General features: G+C 46.6%; 2 protein-coding genes across 4 annotated transcripts in view; one reads left to right on the top strand and one right to left on the bottom strand.

Annotated features, from left to right (window-relative positions):
- Positions 1–3,676: 3,676 nt before the first annotated feature.
- LOC114018244 (translation initiation factor IF-2) lies at positions 3,677–11,788 on the bottom strand. 3 transcript variants are annotated; one of them, XM_037878499.2, is made up of 4 exons: positions 11,003–11,788; positions 8,256–8,410; positions 7,645–7,777; positions 3,677–5,552 (listed from the first exon to the last, which is right to left on the bottom strand). In XM_037878499.2, exons 1-4 carry the CDS (start codon positions 11,569–11,571, stop codon positions 5,546–5,548), a joined length of 864 nt encoding a protein of 287 aa, XP_037734427.1. In that variant the 5' UTR covers positions 11,572–11,788; the 3' UTR covers positions 3,677–5,545. The 3 variants fall into 3 exon arrangements, 2 of the variants coding, with proteins under 2 accessions (XP_037734427.1, XP_037734426.1); XM_037878498.2 differs by having other exon boundaries at positions 7,668–7,777; positions 11,003–11,737; XR_006285989.1 differs by lacking the exon at positions 8,256–8,410 and having other exon boundaries at positions 7,668–7,777; positions 11,003–11,736.
- SLC25A1 (solute carrier family 25 member 1) overlaps positions 10,761–20,978 on the top strand; it is a 49,632-nt gene continuing 39,414 nt past the window's right edge. Inside the window, exon 1 of the mRNA XM_037878497.2 lies at positions 10,761–11,024. Coding sequence (XP_037734425.1) covers positions 10,922–11,024 — 103 coding nt within the window. The 5' untranslated portion in view covers positions 10,761–10,921. The remainder of the gene's footprint in view (positions 11,025–20,978) is intronic.

Here is a 20,978-nt window from a genome sequence, read left to right as displayed (position 1 = left end):
TTTTCTTTTTGTGAATACAGACTAACACGGCTGCTACTCTGATACTACATTGCTGTAATCTCAATATTCTGCTATATATAGCTTGAGTCATCACTTTGCTCCTAATCTAAATGTGTTTGTATGCTCACCCTAGAACACACCCCGGGAGAATGCTTGCTTGAATCCCATTAGTTCCCACAGGGAGTGGAGTTTTAGGGCATTTTGAAGCTGTAACAAAATCCTGTGAACTATATATGAGAAGTGCTTCATCACAGCTGTGTGGGAACAATGGGAGTATTCTTTATAACACTGGAATATATCTTTAAATTGTGTAACATGGGGTGGCTTTGTACTTGCTATTGCAAGCTGCAGGGGCATCATTCTAGCATAATGCATGGTAATTCTACCTACTGTCTCTGTTGTTGTACCTTACCCTGCAGCAAACTTTCAGTCTTTCAGAAAAGGTTTAAGTATAATGGATGTGAGCTAGTGGTCTTATTTGTTAGTTTCTGTCAGTGCTCATAATGTGCTGTGTGCTCATGAGGCAGACATGGATCCTGCCTCAATGAACATAAAAGCAAGATTTAAACTCTTCTAGACAGGACCATTCCTACCTTGAACTTTAGTGTTGCAGCCTGTTAAATATTTGAATGAAACAGTCAGGAGTTATGCTTTTTTGAAGCAAGTATTAACAGTATTGCCAGCTGCAAACTGTCAAAAATCACAAGTCATGCCCCAGAAAACTATGAGATTAGCTTAAAAATCATGAGATTTTTTTTTAAAACAAATGCACTTCGGATTCTCTGTCTCCTGATTTTTGAGCCTTTAGGGTTTGATTTTGTGTTTTCCAAACTTTCCTCCACCAAGAGGCCTAGAATCTTATTAAATGAAAGCAAGAGCCTCATCTAACCAAAAGACTCCAGGACCTGGAGCTTCAAGAAAAATACCAAATAGCACAAGATTCTTGATAAATTTGGCAGAGTTGCCCCTGGGAGGAATCAGCGGTTGTGGTGGTGGTAAAAAGGTTGTTCATAGCAAGATGACCTAATTTGGGTGCTGAAGTCCGCACAAAGAAAAGGCACATAACTGGTTTGTCAGCCCTCGCTGCCTCTCTTTGTGCTTCATTGTGTGTCCTGAATGTGAAAGCAGACTTCATGTTTGGGGAGCATTGTGAGCGTGTTTGTGAAAGGAGATGTACTACGGCTCTCCTTCCTGAACAATTAGCTCCGAAGGCTGATGGGAAGTTGCATGTGTATGACCTGATGAACTTGACAATACAATATGTCACGTCAGCCATTTGTGTAGCACCCACCTAACTACCAGCATTCTAAGGTGCAATACAACATTCTGCAGATTCAGCTGCACAACAAAGCTCAGAGCCATAATAGAAGACATTAGGACTCCTAAGTGTACGTGACGTGTTCATGGTATTCCTCGTAATCCTGCCTAATGGAGCAAGCTGCCAGCTCATCACAGACGAGCTACTCAGTGACTTTGGCTTGGGGTGGTTACTGAAGACGGATGTGATGAGGATACTTCCCCAAAATACCTCGCAGAGATGGATTGAGAATATTTGTCTGGGATCCTGGGGAAAAGATGCCACGCATGTAATACGAATGAAGGGGACTGTGTCAGTTTACACTGAAAAGTTCAGGACTTATTTTTTTAAACATTTTAGCTGTTCTTTTTAAAAGTTCTGATAATTAAATTTTAACATGGGTGAAGAAACAGCCCATTTAGTTTCACTTCTGTTTCTAGTCAGTTTCACTATCATTCTCACACTGGCACATAGCTGAGGTGTTTTGGGTTGCTAACTCTGCACTGGGAATGTTTAAATCCAAACAAAAGTTTTAATTGGATTTTTTACAAACAGCTGAAATAATGGAAACATTTCCTTTGCCCTGATGTCTGTAAAACATTGCTTTCTTAACAAACTTGAATTTGGAGCCTGAAATGGACATTTTAACAATTTTTTCATGGTGAGAGGGAAGGAAGATGAAGGTGGGAAGGGCAAACTCTTAGCAAAAAAGGCCACAAGCAGGAGCATGACTTTCTCCTGGCATATCCTTTCCCCAAATATGAAATGCAGACGAATACAGTAGTGATAACTGATTTGAACTCCTACCTGTATGATTGATTGTGAGGCTACATCTATACTATGAACTAGGGGGTGTGATTTTCCCAGCTTACACACTCATCCTGCAGTAGCTCAAGGAGAGCTAGCACAAGTATAAATAGTGGTGTAACCTAGTGGTGTAGTCATGATAGCATTTGCAGTCACAGTGGTGGCACAGCTTAGCTGGACTGGGTACATATCTCCTCTCATTTCAGGAGTGTTTGTACTTAGCACAGCTAAGCCACGCTGCTGCTGCGCGTACGACTGCAGTTACACAGCTGTGTATACTTGCCTTAGCTCTCATGTGTACGTGAGCTCAGGAACCACACCCCTAGCTCATGATGTAGGCATCGCCTTAGGAGCTTTTTCTTTAAACTGAACCGATCTGTTATCAGTCAAGTTCGAACAGCTCAATGCTGCATTCTGTGTTTAGCTTTTGACCAGGGCTGGTGGAAGACAATCTCTTTGTGCACAAGAGAATTAATGAAATTGGGGAGTTAGAAAAACTGTGTAGCAAAATCTCAGTGAGATTACATCTGGAATGAGATGTTCTGATCCATTTAAAGTACTGAACACTTTGCCTTTAAGAACAAAGACCCTTGCAGTATTGGGCAGTTGAAAGGAATAGAGCAGAAGAAAGCTTCCTTAACTTAACTGGGCAATTTAGGGGCACTGTGTTGGCTCCCCTGCTCCCTCCCCCCACACACATCCCCGCCCCAAGGTATAAAGATGCATTGACTTCTTTGGGCGTTATTGGTACTTGGAATTCCTGAAAATCAGGTTTGCATACATTCATAGCCTACCTGCTCTTAAAGAGATGCTTAAACCAGTTGACCTAGAATTAGTTTTGTAAAATGTAGTAACTTTTTAAAAAAAACCTTAAACCACTAGAAATGTTCCCATTCCATTTTTAAATTCTAATTTTTATCTATCAAATCTTCTCCTGCGGTGTTTCATTGTCCCAGCTGAGAAATATTTTGTGGACTCTTAATAAAGATTTAAAATCTCTTATTCTAAGATCACGTTTGTAACCCTTTGTGGGAAAAGGGCAACCAGAAAGGACTAGCAGAGCCTCTGGCATGTACGTTAGCCCAGTGGCAAGGTTCTGAGTCATTACAATGTATGACTGCAAAGAAACCCAAGATTCTGGATTGGGGGAGTATGCAGGAGGGTTGCCCATCTGACAACTTGAGGGTTTTTAATCTTTTGGAATGCTGTTATTTTGAAAGAGATTCCCCTCCCCACCCTACCCCTCTTCTGAGTCAGATGGTACAAATGGACATGTTTAGGGTAAATTCAATCCTGGGTTGGTCAACTTTAACTTTTTTTTTTTTTTTTTTTAAAGCAACAACATAGATTATGCCATGGAGAATGCACTTACCATGCTCTGGTGGAGTGGTGATAACTTGTAATGTCCTATCTAGCATGTGTGTGACAGTTGTCTTCTGCTGGATGGAGAGCCAGGCCTGCTTAAGTGTAAAGATGGTAAGACCTTTATTCTTGCTCTATTGCTAGGGGGCTTGTGCCTTTGGATCAGAAGCTGCATTGTTATGTTTATAAGAAGCACACAGGATTTTTTTATAGGTGAAAAGGCAATACGCCGCATTTACTGAAGATACAAACAGTTAGCATATGCATTCAATTACACCACACATACACACACTGTCCCATCAGTCGATGTTATAGGTACCAGTCCAGAGTCTGGATCAACCTAGTGGCCAGCTAGGTTGATCACTGGTTTGGAGGAGCTGGGTTCCGTCGTTCGCAACACAGTGCTCCGGGGAAGTCTTTCCAAACGAACCCAAAGTTTCATGGCAAGACGCCCTGTTTATATTGTGATTTTCCTTCCCTGGGACCAATGAGTTTTTCACAGTCATGCTGAAATCAACTGTTGTTTGACAAGTGCTCGTTTTCTTAAATTGTCCTTATTTTTTTATTACAGCTATGTTGTCCCCCTTGATAGGTGCCTGTCTCATTTTTAGAATCATAAATCTGCCCTCCTCTGACATTTCAACAGGGGCATGTTGCAGCCTCCTGGCACCCTTGCGTCTGTTTCTGGTTCCTCCCTCATTCATCTGGCTGAGCGATGGCCTTCACGCTTATCTCTTAACACACACATTCCTCATTCACACACAAAACAAAATTAATTTACACAGAACATTTTGAACAGGAACATCAAATTGCAATGCAAAAGAAAAACAATCATTGCATTCTTTTACTTATTTTAAAATGCTAAACCTACAACAAATTGGTGACCCTCTAAGGTCTGTCATTGCCTTTGAAATCAGCACAGACACACATTCTGGCTGATGCATCTTTACCAAATGGCCCATTAGGCCATTCCTTTCTGCCATTCAAAAAGGGTGGCTGGCAGAATATGATCAAATCATATACCAATACATTTAATACATGCTACATTATTATCTCATTATTCTTTATTCTAAATCATACAAAATACAAACATAAAATCCTACTACTACAGAGTTCTACTCCCACTTGAAGATTATAAGCCCTCGATGGCCACAACATACCAGGTAGTGTGGGAAGGGAAATCCTTTCAGACTGAATGTTGCTTCACAATGGACTCTTGTTTGCAAATGGTGCTCAAACTGGGGCCCTGTGAGGCACTGTAGAATAGTGTCCTCAGAATCCGACTGGTTCACTACATGCTCTGACTCAAAAGCCCTAACATAACATCTCCATCTTCATGGTCATGCGTAGCAGACTATAGACTTGATGTAAGGAGCCTGTTGGAATACTGGTGAACCTTCACTGCTGGAGAAAGGAAATATAGCTCACTGCCTCCTGATCATAGCATAAATTGGTGTATTTTTGTAGCAGGTGGAGGGGCTTGTAATGGTCAATTTCTGGGTAGCATATCTTGACCAATTCTAATATTTAAGTAGTGCTTCACACTTTTTTCAAATTGCTGTATAATTAAAGTAGCTGTGCTATAATGTGTGTGATAGGTATGCTTTTGGTGCAATACTTCAACCACCTAAAGGTTTCTGGTAAAACCACATCATTGGACGTACTATGTTTCTAGCTGAAAACAATGATCAGTGCCCGTGGGAGGTGTCAGCAGTAATATTAATAATGTAAAATCCCTGTTCACTCATTGCTTGGAGTCACTGAGTCCTGTGTTTTGGGACAGTCTTTAGATTGTAAATTCTTCAGGGTTAGGATTGTCTTCAGTTTGTGTCTAACACAGAGCCAGACATCATGACAGCTTATCAAATAACATGATTTTATTTGTTAATGATCTTTATAGGGTAAGAGTAGGAGGGGGAAACTCTTTCCATCTGAATGGCCCCAGACTTGAGGTGCTTTTTGGGTCTGTAGCCAATGCTTGTCAATCAGCCCTTGCAGTTTTCAGTTCCCACTCAGTACTCGAGATCCCCGAGTCCTCACTCTGATATCCTGCTGCTGTTTTGGTCCCCGGTAGCTTTATTAACCCCTGGAATTGAGGGGACAAAAAAAGGAAGGAAATGGTTAAAATTATTCTAGTACTTTGTCACAAATATGGTAATCTGGTATTTGTTTCCATGACAGCAGAACCTGCCACCAGTAATGGAAATGGACTCTGGTTTTGCCAGATAGCTTGCTTCCATAGAAATTGTTGGACTGACAAAAATAAGAGGTAGAATTTTAAGTTTTGTCTCTTAAAGTTAACTCTTCTTTTTATCTTTAATTTTGCCCATGTACTAGCCCAGGGGAATACACTCTCTTGTAGGCTTCAGCTGGCAGGGGAAACTTGTATGTACAAACCACCTATGGATTTTAAACATCCCATTCTACAGCCACTAGTACAAAGGTCAGCTGTTCTCTACAGAGTACTCTTCTCCTCTGGTCTCTTCCTGGTGATGGTTATAATTTCTTGGAGGGCAACTTGTGTAACAACTTCTAATCTGTGCTTGTGCTTCATTACTTTGCTGAATAGGGAAGGGGTTAATCACATGTTTAAAAGTTAAGCACCTGCTTATATCTCAGTGAGATAAATGGGATTTAAGTATATGCATTAGGTTAAGAGTGCACTTAAGTACTTTGCTGAATAAGTTTGAGATCATGCACATTGCTTAACTGACTTGATGAGTTAAGATCTAAAAAAGCCAATATATTGCTTAATGAAGAGTCTGTGTGTACTGAAGATTGGGTAAAGCAAATGACCTCACCTACAGTAGCACTGGGCATGTCTGCAAATGCTATAACAACATATTGGCATGACAAGCAAGCAGGGAACTGCGGCAATACATCACAAGTTTATAAACTGTCTGAAAACAGCAAGAGATTTAAACTTAGTTTTCTGCCATCCAAACAGTGCTGTTAACCAGAGTTCTAAACAGCTGTCTCAAATCTGACACTGCCTACATTCCTTCCTTCCTGTGGGTCAAGTAGGTGGGAGGAAAAGGACTGATGCTTAGTCATCCCATGTATCTGTACTCTTCTAGCAGATTCAAGCTGGAGAGAACCCAGAGAATGGCTTGAGTGGTGCTTGTGGCACCTTTCTTGTAGCTCCTGTAAACTCAAACGAGCTGGATGTGGGGAGTCAGGGTGGAAGCTGCTCAGCAGTACATGATGGAAAAAGCAAAGCGAGCTGAATAATAGCTTAACAATCTTAGCAAACAAATGGCATAGCATCGTTCCTTCCTCTGCTGGGTCAGTAGGAAAATGGAAGATTTGGGTTCTGGGTGTCTAGCTTCCTATATAGGGACGAAAAGTTTGGACCATGAGTGGGCATGAGACGTGAGCTGGATATTTCCACTGCTACTTCTGTCTCTGCCTGGCCTCCCATGCCATAAATGCTCTTTTACTGCCAGTCTTACCCAGAAAGGGATGGATTATACCACTCCTTACAGCTCTTCAGGCCTAGTCTCTGACTCTTAACCTCCTTTCTCATAAAATTATAACCTGTTCCAAGCTTTCCAGCTTAATCAGTTCCCCTGAATCTTGGCCTTTGTACTCTGTTATTCTGCCCCTCCCAATACCTATGCATACTTCATTTATGGTATAGTATAAACTATATCAGCATGTATATTTTAACCATGATGTGAAGCCCCCAGTAATACCTCTTATACAGGTAAACAACTTCCACATTTCACCTATTTTAGTTCATCTCCTTTTCCAAGAAGCTGCTGTGGATTGAATGGAATAATTCAGAAAAGGGGATGGAGGGATGACCCCAAAGGAGAGAGGAGGCCAAGATGGATGTTGGTGCAAAAAACACAGCCGTTTTGAAAGCTATAGGTCATCCTTCAGCTTTGTGCCATGGCACTGGTGAGAGACAGAATGAGACACTCAGGAAACCCCTTTAGCTCCAGATTCATGTTAAGGTAAGTAGTAATATTACCATTAATCAGCATTTTGGAATGTTTGCTCGCTACTAGTGTTGCGACTAGGGTATGCCGAGAGATCCTGCAACGGACTGGATACTAACGAGAATGGATGGGGTCCGACAGTGGAGTCGGACAAAGTAAAAAGTGGACTCAGTATGTGATTTGGGTTGAAATCAAAGCAACGGTTCACAGCCATTACTGCGGGAACATACACACTGAACAGTCACTGCACTGCACACCTGGCTGCATAGAAACAAACTACTGTGCCCAGCTGGATGAGAGGAGTGATGAGTGAAGAGCCCGTTTCTCCTAGCCGTGATGCAGTCCATCTCTGAGACTGGCTCCAGCCCTGAAACGGCACAACACACACTCATTGATGATGGATCTGAAATTCAATACAATACCTTAACGGTAACAGTATTGCAAGTCACATGAGTTCGGAGCAAGGAGCCTCACTGTTCTATGGCTGTAGATTTGAAAACCTAAGGCCAGGTAGTGTCTGCCCCCCACTGGTGGCTGGAGGCCAATATCAGGTATCTGAACCAAAGATGAACATAGAGCCTTGTCCCTAACATTCACTGGGGGCTTGACTAAATAAGAAAATTGACCGCTACATCCCATATCCTTTGGGCTGAATAATTACACTGCTGTAGTGATACTGATATAACCCCCTGGGAGCGCTCACTGTTTCAAAATAAGTGTGACTTAACTTTGGAGATAGAGCAATTATACTGGAATAAAGTCATATTTATACTGGAACAGTGTGTTCACACAGGCAGTTGCACCAGCATAGCTACAGTGGAATAATTATTCTGCTAGAACCATACCAGTCAATTGTCCCATGTACTGAATTAGATTCCATCTGCTGGCTGACTCCTCAAACTTGCTGATGGGAAAGAACAACATGAAGGTGCACAGACCACTGGACTCCATGAGAGCTGACTTGCATCTAGCAGGGCTGGTTACAGTTGTTGGAGAGTACCTATGAAAGGTAATATTAGTTACCTTTGGAACAGGCCGATTGCTTTGTTGTGTAGGGAAGTCTGCACAGGTAGACTTCTTCTGTGGATTAGGGGTCTCCCTGCAAATTTTTGGAATTCCCTAGGTCTTGTGCAGAAAACTGATTCTGCATCCTGATGATAGCAAAAATTGCCATTTAGATGGTTAACTTTGGACTAGTTTAAACTTAGTCTGAATGTGCTGGATTTTGTTCCGCTTAAACTGGACTCAGCTAGAACCTTGGCTCCACAATCTCCCCATCTTGGGAAAGTCAGTTTCTGATCCAGTTATGAAGTGAACGTCTCAATGTATTCACCTAGTAACCACCATTTCTGCTAATTGCCCTCTGTTTAAAGTATAGATAAAAGAGGACAAGTTAGGGAAGGGAACTCATGGTGTGGATATAGAACCTTTCGCATCTAAGCCAGCAATTCAAGTTCAGCTAAAGTCAACGGGCCCAAACTGTACCCTCATCTGAGAGCCATTCAGTGGCTGATGTGAAAATCTTAGTAGTCTCCTACTATACTAGTGTGTTCTTTAATACTGAGTTGGCCAGCCAGGGCTTGTGTCTGTCTTACCTGAAGAAAAGCCCTTCTACCAGTGCAGCACTAACAGCTGACTTGAATCCAGTTCTTGGTAAAAGACTCAGCCCCATAATTTTGGGTCTCAGGAAAGTTCTTTTTAGCCAGGCCCTAGTGACTCACTGCTGTGCATATATATAGCCCATTACGACTACCTCATATTAGGTTCACAGTGTCTGATGTTCACTTTTTCATAGTTTGTTGGGGGGAAGGGGAAATCATCATTTCACAGCTTGTGAAGGTTGAGATGGGCACAAATGTGTTGGTGGTGTTTTTTATGGCTTTGGAAATAGATGTAATTCTTGTTAAAAAATGCCAGGATGCTTTCCTTCACTCAGTCAGGGCCAGCAATAACAAACCAGCCTCTGTACAACAGCCAGCCAGGAACATTCACTGGGGACCAGGACTTAATTTTTTAGCTTCTACGTGGTTGTTTACAGGCAGCAGTCAGAAAAACAAATGACGAAAACAAATAAAAAATGAATGCCTCGATGCTTGCAGGTGCTTCTCTTGTAAAATTTATGGATAAATATAACTCACTGCAGTTTTCATCAAGGAGCTGTAGTGCTGACATTAAACCCCACAAGCCAAGCTGAGTGGCTTAATGACAACCCTGGGCTGGAATTAAATTGCGCTCAAACTTCCATAAATGAAGGTGGCACCACATGTGTAGAAAAGGTTAAAGAGAGGAAGATGACGTGCTTCTTTAAAGGGGGTGGTGTGTGTGTACAAGGTAGCTGTACACAATCTCGAATGTCCTAATCCTACAACTACTTCCTGAGGGGCTTAACTTGAACCATGTCCTTGGGGATGAAAATTGCAATATAAATCTATTATAGATAAGACACCTGCCTCTCTATTACTAAACAACTTCATGCAACAGGGCCAGGGGTATGGCCCCTTATCTAGACCCCCTCAAAACACTGTATTGTCTATTGTCCTTGGCAGCTGGCATCTTAATAAAGCTGCAAACGCCTAGATCAGCCTGCCCCAGGTGTCCATTTCTAATAATTATTTACAGTGCTTTACAAAGGCAGTCATTATCATTATCCACCTTTCATAGCTGGAGAAACAGGAGCGTAAGGGGACTTGCTGCGTAGCAGAGGCAGGGATTCTTAAGTCCTAGGACCCTGTTCTATCTACTAGGCCAGACTACCCTCACGTTGGTGCACGGATGTAGCCCGGCTCATGGCTTCTTTCCCCGAGGTCAGCGATTGTGTTTTCAGGGTTTCATCCCGGCAGCCCCCCACATGTGATTTCACAGTTGGGAAGCAGGGGCTGCTGAGCCCGGTGGATGTAGAAGTGCCAGCGCTTAACTTGGGCCAGGGGTTGGCAAGGCCTAGTCCCGGCACCCCTGGGCTGGGCAGTTGGTGACCCTGGCACCCCTGGGCTGGCTGCATCAGTTATGAAAGTGAAAAACAGCTTGAGCCCTGGGGCTGGTTGGGTGAGGGGAGCCCCCTGGGCTGCTGAGGCTGCAGCGGGGCAGGGCAAATCCCCTGACGGGAGGATTTCACAGCAGCCCTGCTCTGCTGGGGGGAGACTCGCTTCCTTACCCCTGCCCGGCCTCCCCCTTGGAACAGCAGCCGCCTGTCTCCCCCCTTAGCTCCCCGCCCCGAAGGACCCTGCCGGCTTCTGCCCCCCAGCACACGAGGGGGCGAGGAGCAGGCAGCGGAGCTGCAGCGCGTCCCCCGCCCCGTGCGCTCCCGAGGATGTGACGCCGGCGGCCCCACCCCTGCTGCGGGCGGGGACCGGGAGCCGACCGCCGCGCCAGCGCGTAACCAGCCCGGGCGTCCGCAGGGGGCGCCGAGCCCCGCTGCCCGCCGCCTGCGCTGCCCGCCCCCTGCCCGGGGACCCGCCCCGAGCCCCGCACCGCTTAAACGGCCCCGCGCCGCCGGCCTCTGCCTGCCGCAGCCATGTCCGCCCGCCCCGCGTTCCCCGGCCCCCGCTGCCTGGCCGCCGCCGCCGCCCCGGCCGGCAAGGCGAAGCTCACCCACCCCGGCAAGGCGATCCTGGCAGGTGAGTGCTGGGGGGCTGCCTGCCGCTTGCCCGGGAGCCGCGCGCTGGAGCGACCGTCCGCCGGGGTCCGCCCGGGGGTGGGGAGCAGCGGCCGCCTGCGTGCACCTGATGGGACAGCAACACCCCCGCCCCCCTTATCCTCCTGACCCGGGACTTCCCCTCTGCTGCCGCTGCTGCCTTGGGGGCTGACAATCGCCCAGCCCCTCGAGGTGTCTTGCTCGGCACCCCGGGGTCTCAGTCCTGCTGGCAGGTCTCCTGGGCTGCTTGAAAGAGCAGCTGCGAGTCGTGTGCATGCCCTGAACTTTGGCCCCCGGTGTGCGCGGCTCCTTATCGGACAGCCCCAGCAGCCCTTGGCTCTTTCTTCGCAGGGAGCTGGACGTGCCTCCCTGCCGGGAAGCGTTGTTTTTCCATGGCAGTGCAGTGCTCCCCGCTCGGTCTTTGGCGGGCCGGGATGCGGGGCTGGGGACTGAGTTTTGGCCGCTGTGTCACTGTCTGATGCAATTGCGGGAATTGCAGCCCTGCTTTGAGAAGTGCCCTTTCCTGGCATGCCCTGCTCGGGTCTTTCAAAGTTCCCCGGGACACCGTGCAGTCCGAGCGCTGGTCGCTTTTCTACCCGGGGTGGTGGTGGGAGATGTGGGTCCTGAGTGCAGAGCTGAGGGGAGTGTCTAACGGCAAAACAGCACCCACAGCTGTGAGCGCCAACATGGGATTGACGGTGGCACCCTTGCTGCTGTGGGACCTCCCTATGCTGAATTGCACCGGGATGCTGATTGCAAGACTCTGTCCTCGTTCTAGATTATGGCTTGGATCTGGGCTGAGCCAGGCTTTAGTTTGGAGTTTCCTCACTAGGCAAGAGAGCTCCCTGTTTACCCCTTTGGGGGATCTGTCACAGCAGGGCTTGTGTAGATTGAGGTTTATCACTGCCCCTGGGGGTAGCCAGGGTCACTGCAGTGCTCTTCACTCAACTCCTTGTGTCTGTTCAGTCATGAGTCTGTGTATTTGATACACTGCAGGCCCTTTCAGTTTCCAAGTCATAGGCGCTGACTTCTGTTTTTGCCGCTGGGCGCTTTTGAAGAGGGGTGTGTGTGTGTTTTGGGGAGGGGGCACTCTGCCACTTTCGGGGGAAGGCTATTTTCAGCATATTTATACACTTCTTTCATATTCTAGTTATTGAATTTGTTTGTCATTAGTATCTTTACTATTTTAATAATGGGTAAACTGTTATGAACTACATAATAACATCATCATGAATTTGCAGTGATTTTAATACACTGTATCACCTGCAAGGTGTCTTCATTAACATCCCTGTTTAAAGACATTTTGTAGCTTTCTGGATAAAACTGTCAGCAATCTTATTTACTTCTAGTTCCCTGGTATTGTCTTGATGGACGTTAAGGACAGTTAGGTTATTCAGTTGCATCTGTCCCATTGATGACTGGAGATAATTTTTAAGTGTTCTGAAGCTGGAGAGAGAACAGGAGTACTTGTGGCACCTTAGTTCTTTTTGCGGATACAGACTAACAGGGCGGCTACTCTGAAGCTGGAGAATGAGTTCAGGATGATACAGGCACCATGAGAAGGATTCTTAGAAATTTGCAGTACTCTGTTTCCAGAGTACTGCAAATGACTCCAAGGTATCTTTCTTGATGGTTAACAGCTAATTCGTATGTATAGCTGGGATTATATTTTGCCATGTGAATTACTTTGATTTAACATTGAATTTCATCTGCCATTTTGTTGCCAAGTCACCCAGTTTTGTGAGATCCATTTGTAACATTTTGCAGTCAGCTTCCAATTTAACACTCTTGAGTAATTTTGTATCCTCTGCAAACTTTGCCACCTCACTGTTCACCCCTTTTTGCAGGTCATTTATGAAGATGTTGAACAGCACTGGTCCAGTACAAGCCCCTGGGGGACACCCCTATTTACTTCTCTCCATTTTGAAAATGGACCATTTATTCCTACCCTTTGTTTCCTATCTTTTAAGTGGAGTGCCTGGCAATGCTTTCAGGATCATCTGACGATCCTTAATTTAATTTAATGACAAGCCTTTTGTTATCTTAATCACCCTGCCTCTGTTTATAAACAAACTCCCTCATCACATTCCACGCTCAAGCTCTAGCTCCTGGGTGCTGAGCACCCACTATATTTTCCCCATGGGTGCTTGAGCCCCGGAGCACCCACAGAGTCGGTGCCTATGATCCAAGTACAAGGTTTTCCCCACGGATTATCCAAGTTCACAATCTGCTGATAATCGTGTGAGAGGAATGCAAGGACGTGTAAACACACTGAAATGTTCTGAAACGGGAACAGGAGTGGGGCTCTCCCCACTGAAGTAATGACCAGGGAAATGTGACTTCAGAGCCTTGAAAGTGCTGCCTAGCTTCAACCCCCAAGCTGGTTCTTTCTATGCCCTCCTTGATCCATCTCTGACTTATGTAGCGTTGCTGCCTTTAGAGGAAATGGGAGCGCTCACGTTTTTCATTCCTCCATGCCTCTGGGGGATCTCTTGGTGACAGAGACGATGGGAAAAGAGTTCTTGGGGGAAGCCTTGCAGCTCCCTTTGAATGGGAATTATGCATGATTATACCAGAGCTGAGTGTGGCACCCAGTGTCTTGGAGAGGTGGATGTTCAGTTTCAAGTGAGTAGCTGCACAGCCCCAGGTGAATAAATGATCAGTGCATTACTCTGTGCTCCCCCAAAAAGGTGTGTAGGTGGGGTGGCATGTTAACAATCTCAGTCTCCTCCTTCCCCAATGTAATCTACTGATGTCATGTTCCCTTCAAACCTCTGTGGTGATAATGAGTCAAAGAGACACATTCTGATTGCTCTCTCATTTTGAATCCCAGGATGCAAGAGGTACGTCCAGGAAGTGTGCCAGCTCTGTGTGGCTGGATGTAACCAACAGTTAGACATTTCATCCATGGGGATGTTCCATTTAAACCTGTTGCATGGATACATTGATGGTCCAGCAGCAGCAGGGGTGACCCAATTTGGGCAGGGATTCTGAGTTTACTTTACATGTAACTGGGGCATTCTAAATGACCATGACCATTACAAGTCGACAATACTGACATATGTTCCCAAGTAATTTAGCTGTAAGGTCTTGACAGCGAACTGTGACTTTGATATCACAGTGTTCGTGATCTCTGTTCAGGTAATATACAGGCAAACACATACAGGCTTTGGATAAGTTTGCTAGAATTATTTCATCTACAAGGACAAACTCATTTAGCAGAGTGTACCAGTGATTAGAAATTAACTTATTTGCACAAAAAAGGGACCCAGCCCTCTGATGGGAAGCGCACGGAGCCTATAATCACATTGAGGATGAAAAGGAGGCTCGGGGAACAGATTAACACTGTTGTTCTCCTCCTAGCTCATTCCCACTCTGCTGCCTTATTGCTCCCTGGTGTGATGGAACAGCTTTTGGGATGGTTCCCACCGATGAGTTCTTGCAACAGCTCCGCAGCTGCCCCTCATCTCTTGTGGGATGAAATTACTTCCACAGATCAGCTTGTTTTTGGATCAAAGTCTCTCTGTCCTCAGTGGAGCTACTCCAGGGATACACTTGGCCCATTACATCTGTATGTGTTGAAAAGTGGGAGCCCAACCAAGTGTACCGTGGTGCCAGGCAAGGCTCATAGAACTCACTTGTAGTGGCATGTTAACTCATGGTTCCTCTGCCCAACCACAGGGAAATTCCTAGAATGGAGATGGAAGTCTTTCCTCTTAAATGAAATATATATATATATAGTCATTTCGACGTGATCTGCATCATTAGAGCTTTTGTGTTTCCCAGCTAATTCCCTTCCTCCATGATCACGTCCACCCCTTTGTTCTTCCAGCCGACTGTGCACCTTTCCTTGGGGTCTGACAGCGAAGTGCTGGCTTAGCTTAACAGAGACCTAAGAATGAGCCTTACCTGTCTATTGCTCTTCCTGCATGGCTGCTGGAACCATTGCCTGCTGCCAGTCAAGTTCTGTTTGCCATCTGTGACCTCTGGCTTTGCTGTCAGTTGACATGCATTCGTTAACGTCACAGTCTCTGGTGCTTGCATGGGCCTGTCAAAAAGAAAAACCACTGGAGAAGTTGCAAGGTTGACTCGAAATCAATACTCGAGCTGCGTGAAATGTATGCAGCTCCTGCAGTACGAAGGGAGCTGCCTTTGTGAGGTGTGACAAGGAGCTGGGGCCTCAAATTAACTGGATAGTCCAAAAGCTTCTGACTAAACTGTTCACCCCAAGTTATTTGCAGAAGGACTGGTGGTGATATCCACAGTTACACATTTTGTCTGGGACATAAACCCATATGCATGAAGGCATATGCCAGCAGCTGTTTGCCTGGGGATTGAAAGACATTTCTGTCCGCTGGCACGCTGTTCCATGACTGTCCATTGTTCGGTTTATTGAATCTTCCTTTGAAGTTTCTGGCACTGGCCCCTACTGCTGGAGTAGGTCTCTGGTCTGCTCTGCTCTGCCAGTTCTTATGCGCGTATCATAGTGCGGTTTGTCTTGTCTTTTAATGATGGAGCTCAATCCAACCTGTGGGGGGGGGGGGAGCTGATCCCACTAGCTTGTTCTTGTGAAAAGTAACTGTGCCATACACTGTGGGCCAACTTCTCTCCTGCCCCTGGATAGCCACGCCCAGCTTCATTGGGAGTGGCTGTGCCCGCAGCTCTTCAGCTGTGCCCAGACTGCAAAGCTCAATGCATGGGTGAAACGCCGCTGGGCGCTGGCCACACATTCTACCTCTTGAGAGTCCTGTGCCCAGAGGGCAGGGTTATGAGTTGAGCTGGGGAAGCCTGCGGGTCTTCCACAATCAGTCCAAAGATTTTGTAAGGTTGCATGGCACACTGAATATGCCCTTGCCAAAGGCGTTTGCCATTCCCTGGCTCCTTGGGAGCTCACTGATCACTGGGGAATCAGTGGCTTTCCGTTGTTTATCAAGGTGTAGTGGATCCCGGGTCCCCTGGAAAGCAGGAATTACGTGGCACAGGTGTGCATAGAACTTTACGGGTATGGGGGGTCCCTGTCTTGACTGGCTTCCAGCCTAATTCAGGGGTAGGTCTCTGTAACATAGCCCTAAGTTACATATTGCTTGGCCTGGAGGAGCTCCCAGTTTTGTGATCATGAAGCAAATGAGATGAAAGAAAGGCCCTGTTGAAATGCTGGCCCCTTCCTCGCATCCAGTAAATTAAAATGATCTGTAATGTACAGGCAGCACTGGCCAGCCTTGTCGTAGACATAATTGCATTAAATAAGCTGATCCATCAGGATGGTGCCTGGTACTAACTCTGCTCTGTTCCTGCCAGCATAGAGTCATCCGTTCCTTTAGACAGGGAAAACAATGAGGCCCATGTGTGCCTATTATATTAAAGGTGCTAGCTGATATTTACAGGGTTTGTCAGTGGATCAGGTACCGATAAACTACCTCATTGCATTCCAGACCCTCAAATCCCTTTAAATTGGGAATGTTAAAGCTGAGAAGAGACCTACTTAGACCTTGTTACCATTCGGAAGATGTAGTTCAAACAGTACAACCCCCCTTTGACCAACATAGTTATACCAGCGCACAAGCTGTTTATAGCCCAGGCCTCTCTGCCAATGCAGGACAGGTCCCTATCCACTAGTGCTTTGTCCATGTCCCAAGGATTGGGGCTTCCAGTACTGCCTGAAGAAAGTGTAGCTCTCCCTATCTGGTCGCTCCTTATAGTCCTTGCAAAATGAAGAATTACAACACAGATCTGCCAACGGACCGGTACTGATGAGAACGAGATCCTGGACTGGCTTCTCTGGGCTGGGAGTTCAGTGCCACTGGGCTGTATAACAGTCATTCACCTTAGCGTCTCCTCCTCACAGAGTACTTTGCTCCGAAGGAGGAGCTTCCCGAGGGGTGCAGTATCCATGGGCCCTATCGCCATGGTATCTCAGCGCCAGCTGTGAATTGCAAAGAGATTCCCAACACACTCTCAAGCAATATCTTTCTTCTTCGAGTAGTGTCCCTATGGGTGCTCCACTTTAGGTGTCTGTGTGCCCCTGCACCTCTAACTGGAGATTTTTGATAGCAGTGTCCCGTCGAGACCATGCATGTGCTCTCCCTCCCTCGTGGTCTGCCTGGAGGCTATTTAGCACTGCATGGGTGAACCCCCCTCACTTCCTTCTCTACTGCCAGAACAAGCAGTTGTCCCTTCCTTATCTGTGTTGTTAGCATAAGTAGTGTTTGTTTTGTTACCTTTGTTCTCCCTAAAAGTACTCAGGCTAGTGTTTTGTTTTGTTTTATTTTATTTTATTCCTTTGGTTTAAAAAGAAAAGAGAAAAAGGAAAAGAACTTCACTTTCTTTCCTTGTCTGGGGGCATTCCCCCCCTCCCCAGGCATCTAGTAGACTAATAATTATTTTCTTTTTCAGTTTTTTTTTAAAAAAAAAGTAAAGACATTCTTCTGCATATTCCTCCCTGCTAGAGGATGTCACCCCTTGCCCTGGGGCTTGCCTGGCTCTCTCTGCTCCAAGCGGTGCCTCTCCTGCCAGGAGTCAGTTCCTGTAATGGCCAGACACTCACTGTGCCTGGGAGAGCCTCACAGAAGTGCTGTACCTCCACACCTAAAACTGTAGCCTAACAGGAACTGGGAGCTGAAGTAAAAATTCCTCCCTATAGAGAAAACACTTCAGTCTGCAGGGGACTCCGGTGGGTGTTGACCTCAGATCATCCCCGGAGCCTTCACTTCAAAAGGGGTCAAGTGGTGAAGAGGAGAAAGAGAGAGAAGAAGAAGAAGCCACCAGCAGACTCCCCCTGGAAAGGCTCCTCCGAGCAACTGGCCAGCCAGAGGGCTGTTCCCCAGTGCAGCCATCTGGGCACCAACCCCCGAGCAAGTGGCCAGCCAGAGGGGTGTTCCCCAGTGCGGCCATCTCCATAGGACAATACCAGCAGAGGAACCTCCTGCTGTGAGCTCAGCTGCAGCAGGGTTCGGCACCGAAGCTCTGGAAGCTGAAACCTGAGAAGGGGCTTCCTGCTGTGAGCTCTGCCCTGCTCTGAGCTCTGCTCTCCACAGGGACAAGGGGCTTCTGTGAGCGCCCTGCTGCTCTGAGCTCTACTCTGGGCAACTACTGCACCGAGAGGGCACCGTTACCGTACCACCTCTAAAAGAGCGGCACAGAGAAGCCCTGCTGTCAGCTCTGCTTGGCACCAAGACACCAGAGGCTTCCACTGTCATGCTCTGAGGCAACAGTACCGTTACCGTACCATCTCTAAAAGAGTGGCATAGGGAAACCCTTTGGTAGCAGATGTAACAAAACTCCCATCTAGGAAGCGTTTTGCACCTTCCCAACCATTGATACCGACTACAGACACTCCTCTGGGGTTCCGGATGAGCCCATGGTAACACAGGTGCTCTGATACTCTGGAGACCTGCGGCCTCAGTACCCAGGGAGAGACAATTACCATACCATCTCTAAAAAAGTGGTACTAACAAATTTTTTGAACTGGGCAAAACTCTCATTTAGGGAGTGCTCTGCCCCACTATCAGTACTGACAATGTACCATGGACCCTCCTCTGTGGTACCAAATGAACCCATGGTACTGCATGAGCTCTGGTACCCTGGAGACCTGATGTTTGAGGAAGAACCACAATCCCCATTACTTGGTACCAGGACCCCGGTATCGAGCACATCCCAGCACCCAGAATCGCTCTTAGCACTGGGCTGTATACTGCCAGTACCCCAGTCGACGGCACCCTTACCCACTGATGAATCTGACACTGGCCAGGAGGAGATCATTCCCTGGACGCTCAAGGCGGCCCACCACCTAACTACAGGGGTCATCCCCAATTCCATCACGCCAACTGCCCACGCCTGCCTTCCCGCCTCTCCCTCCCAAGGCCACATTGTAATTCTTCGGGTATATATACACACACATGGCGCGACCGTCTCCGGTGTCTCTCAGGGAGAGTTCACCAGATGGTTTGCTACAGCCTGGCACCTGAGCCAGGGCAGGAGAGCACCTGAACCAGGACAGGGAAAAGCTTTTTCAGAACGGGAAAGAAGGGAGGGGAAACACCTGAAGAGGAAGCTACCTCTTGAGCACACTTCTCCTCATCTCTCCCAGATGAGACTGTGCTGCCCACCCCGCATCACGAGGTGAAGATTTTAAGAACTTTCTGCATCTTACCAAGAGGGTGGCAGCTGAGCTGCAGATTCCCTTACAGGAGGTGGCAGATACGCATCACAAGTTGGTGGAAATTCTGCACACTACCTTCTCATCTAGAACTGTCCTCCCAATTAATGGGCTGATTGTAGATCCTACCAAAATCACCTGGCAGAACCAGCCTCCATTGCACCAACCAGCAACAGAGTGTAAACAAAAACAACCCTACACCGTACCCAAAATCATAGTGGATGTGGTTAATGCGTGAAGCAAGCAACGTAACGCCAAGTAAACTCCATGTGATCAGGCTGTGCAAGATGGCGTATTCATCGACAACATTACTGTTTAGAGCATAAATTACCAAACTCTCATGGCCAAAACAATTTTGTTAATCTTGGGAAACCCAGGAAGTTTCTGAAACATTACTGGAAACACAAAAAGAACAGATTAAGACCATTCTTAGAGAAGGTCAGTTAATAGCCAGACTGGTCCCAGAGACACCACTGGATGTAGCTGTTACAGCTGCCCGCCCAGTCTCCATGACATGGTACTGAGGTGGGTTGTGGGGTTTTGGTGTTTGCTACACCTCTCTAGATTGCACAAAGAGCTACAGACTTCCAATTAGAAGGACTAAACTCTTTGCGGAGAAGACAGATTTTTCTCTCCACATCCTGAAGGATTCTCGGACCGCACTACACTCCTTAGGAATCTACACTGTGGAACAGAGGAGACGATATACCTCTCAACCACACCACAGATCACAATCTTCTCAATACTCACCATCTCTGTGCTGTTATGAGCCACAGTGTAAGAGGCCCAGAGCTCAAAAGTGAGAACAGTCTGCACCCCAGTCCATGACCTCTCAAACTGTCTCTTATAAGCACTTTGATGAGCTGGTCGGGGGCCTGAACAATGATACCTTTTACAGCATCAGCTGCTATCTATACACCTGTCACGCCACTCAGAAGTCACCTTACCTTACTTCACAGCAGTTAGGACCAGCTCTAGAGCAAAGAGATTGATTTCTAGCCCTGAACCTACAGATTGCCTACTTCCATATATCAATACAGCCATTGTACAGGAGATTTCCTACTGCTTACCTTTGGGGCAGGATCATTATAGGTACAGACTGCTACACACAGGGTAATCTCCAAGGTTCACTTCATTGTAGCGGCATACTAACCCCGGTACAGTGACTGGACTTTATCAGCACCAACCTGATGCAGTACAAGCGAGAGCGCTCCTCTCACTACGCACATTCACCACCCTGAGACACATGTCTCCCTAATATGCTGGGGAGCTCACCTACACAACAACAAGGTTCAGAACAAGTGGCCTTCCACAGAAATGACCTTTCATATCACTATTTTGGGGCTAGGGGCTGTCAGGAGTGTCTGTGCACAAACTCTGCCTTTCATCAAAAACAACACATAAAGGTTATGATGGACTTAATGTGACTTGTATGTTCTGTATAAACTGCCAAGGAGCTGCCAGATCTCCCTCCCTCTGCAAGACCGCATTCAAACTTTGGAATTGATGCACCCATCACAATGTGCTCATCTCAGCTGTCTGTCTACAAGGGATACAGAACGGGATAACCAACAGTCTCAGTTGGAATTTTCTCACGACAATGAGTGTATACTTCAAGATATAGCCGCCCTTTGGGGAAACATTCACTGGCAGTTGCCCTCATCTTCCCAGCGGACAGGGCCCACTTATGTCTTTTCCCAGTTTTCTACCCTATCCAAGATTCTGTTGAAAATTCAACAAAACAAAGCGAGAGTTATTGTGATTGCCCCTCTTGACTGTGAC

Source organism: Chelonia mydas, chromosome 15 (assembly GCF_015237465.2).
Source record: "Chelonia mydas isolate rCheMyd1 chromosome 15, rCheMyd1.pri.v2, whole genome shotgun sequence".
Lineage (NCBI taxonomy): Eukaryota > Metazoa > Chordata > Testudines > Cheloniidae > Chelonia > Chelonia mydas.
The sequence above is the reverse complement of the archived record's forward strand: the minus strand, read 5'-3'. Positions and strand labels throughout refer to the sequence as shown.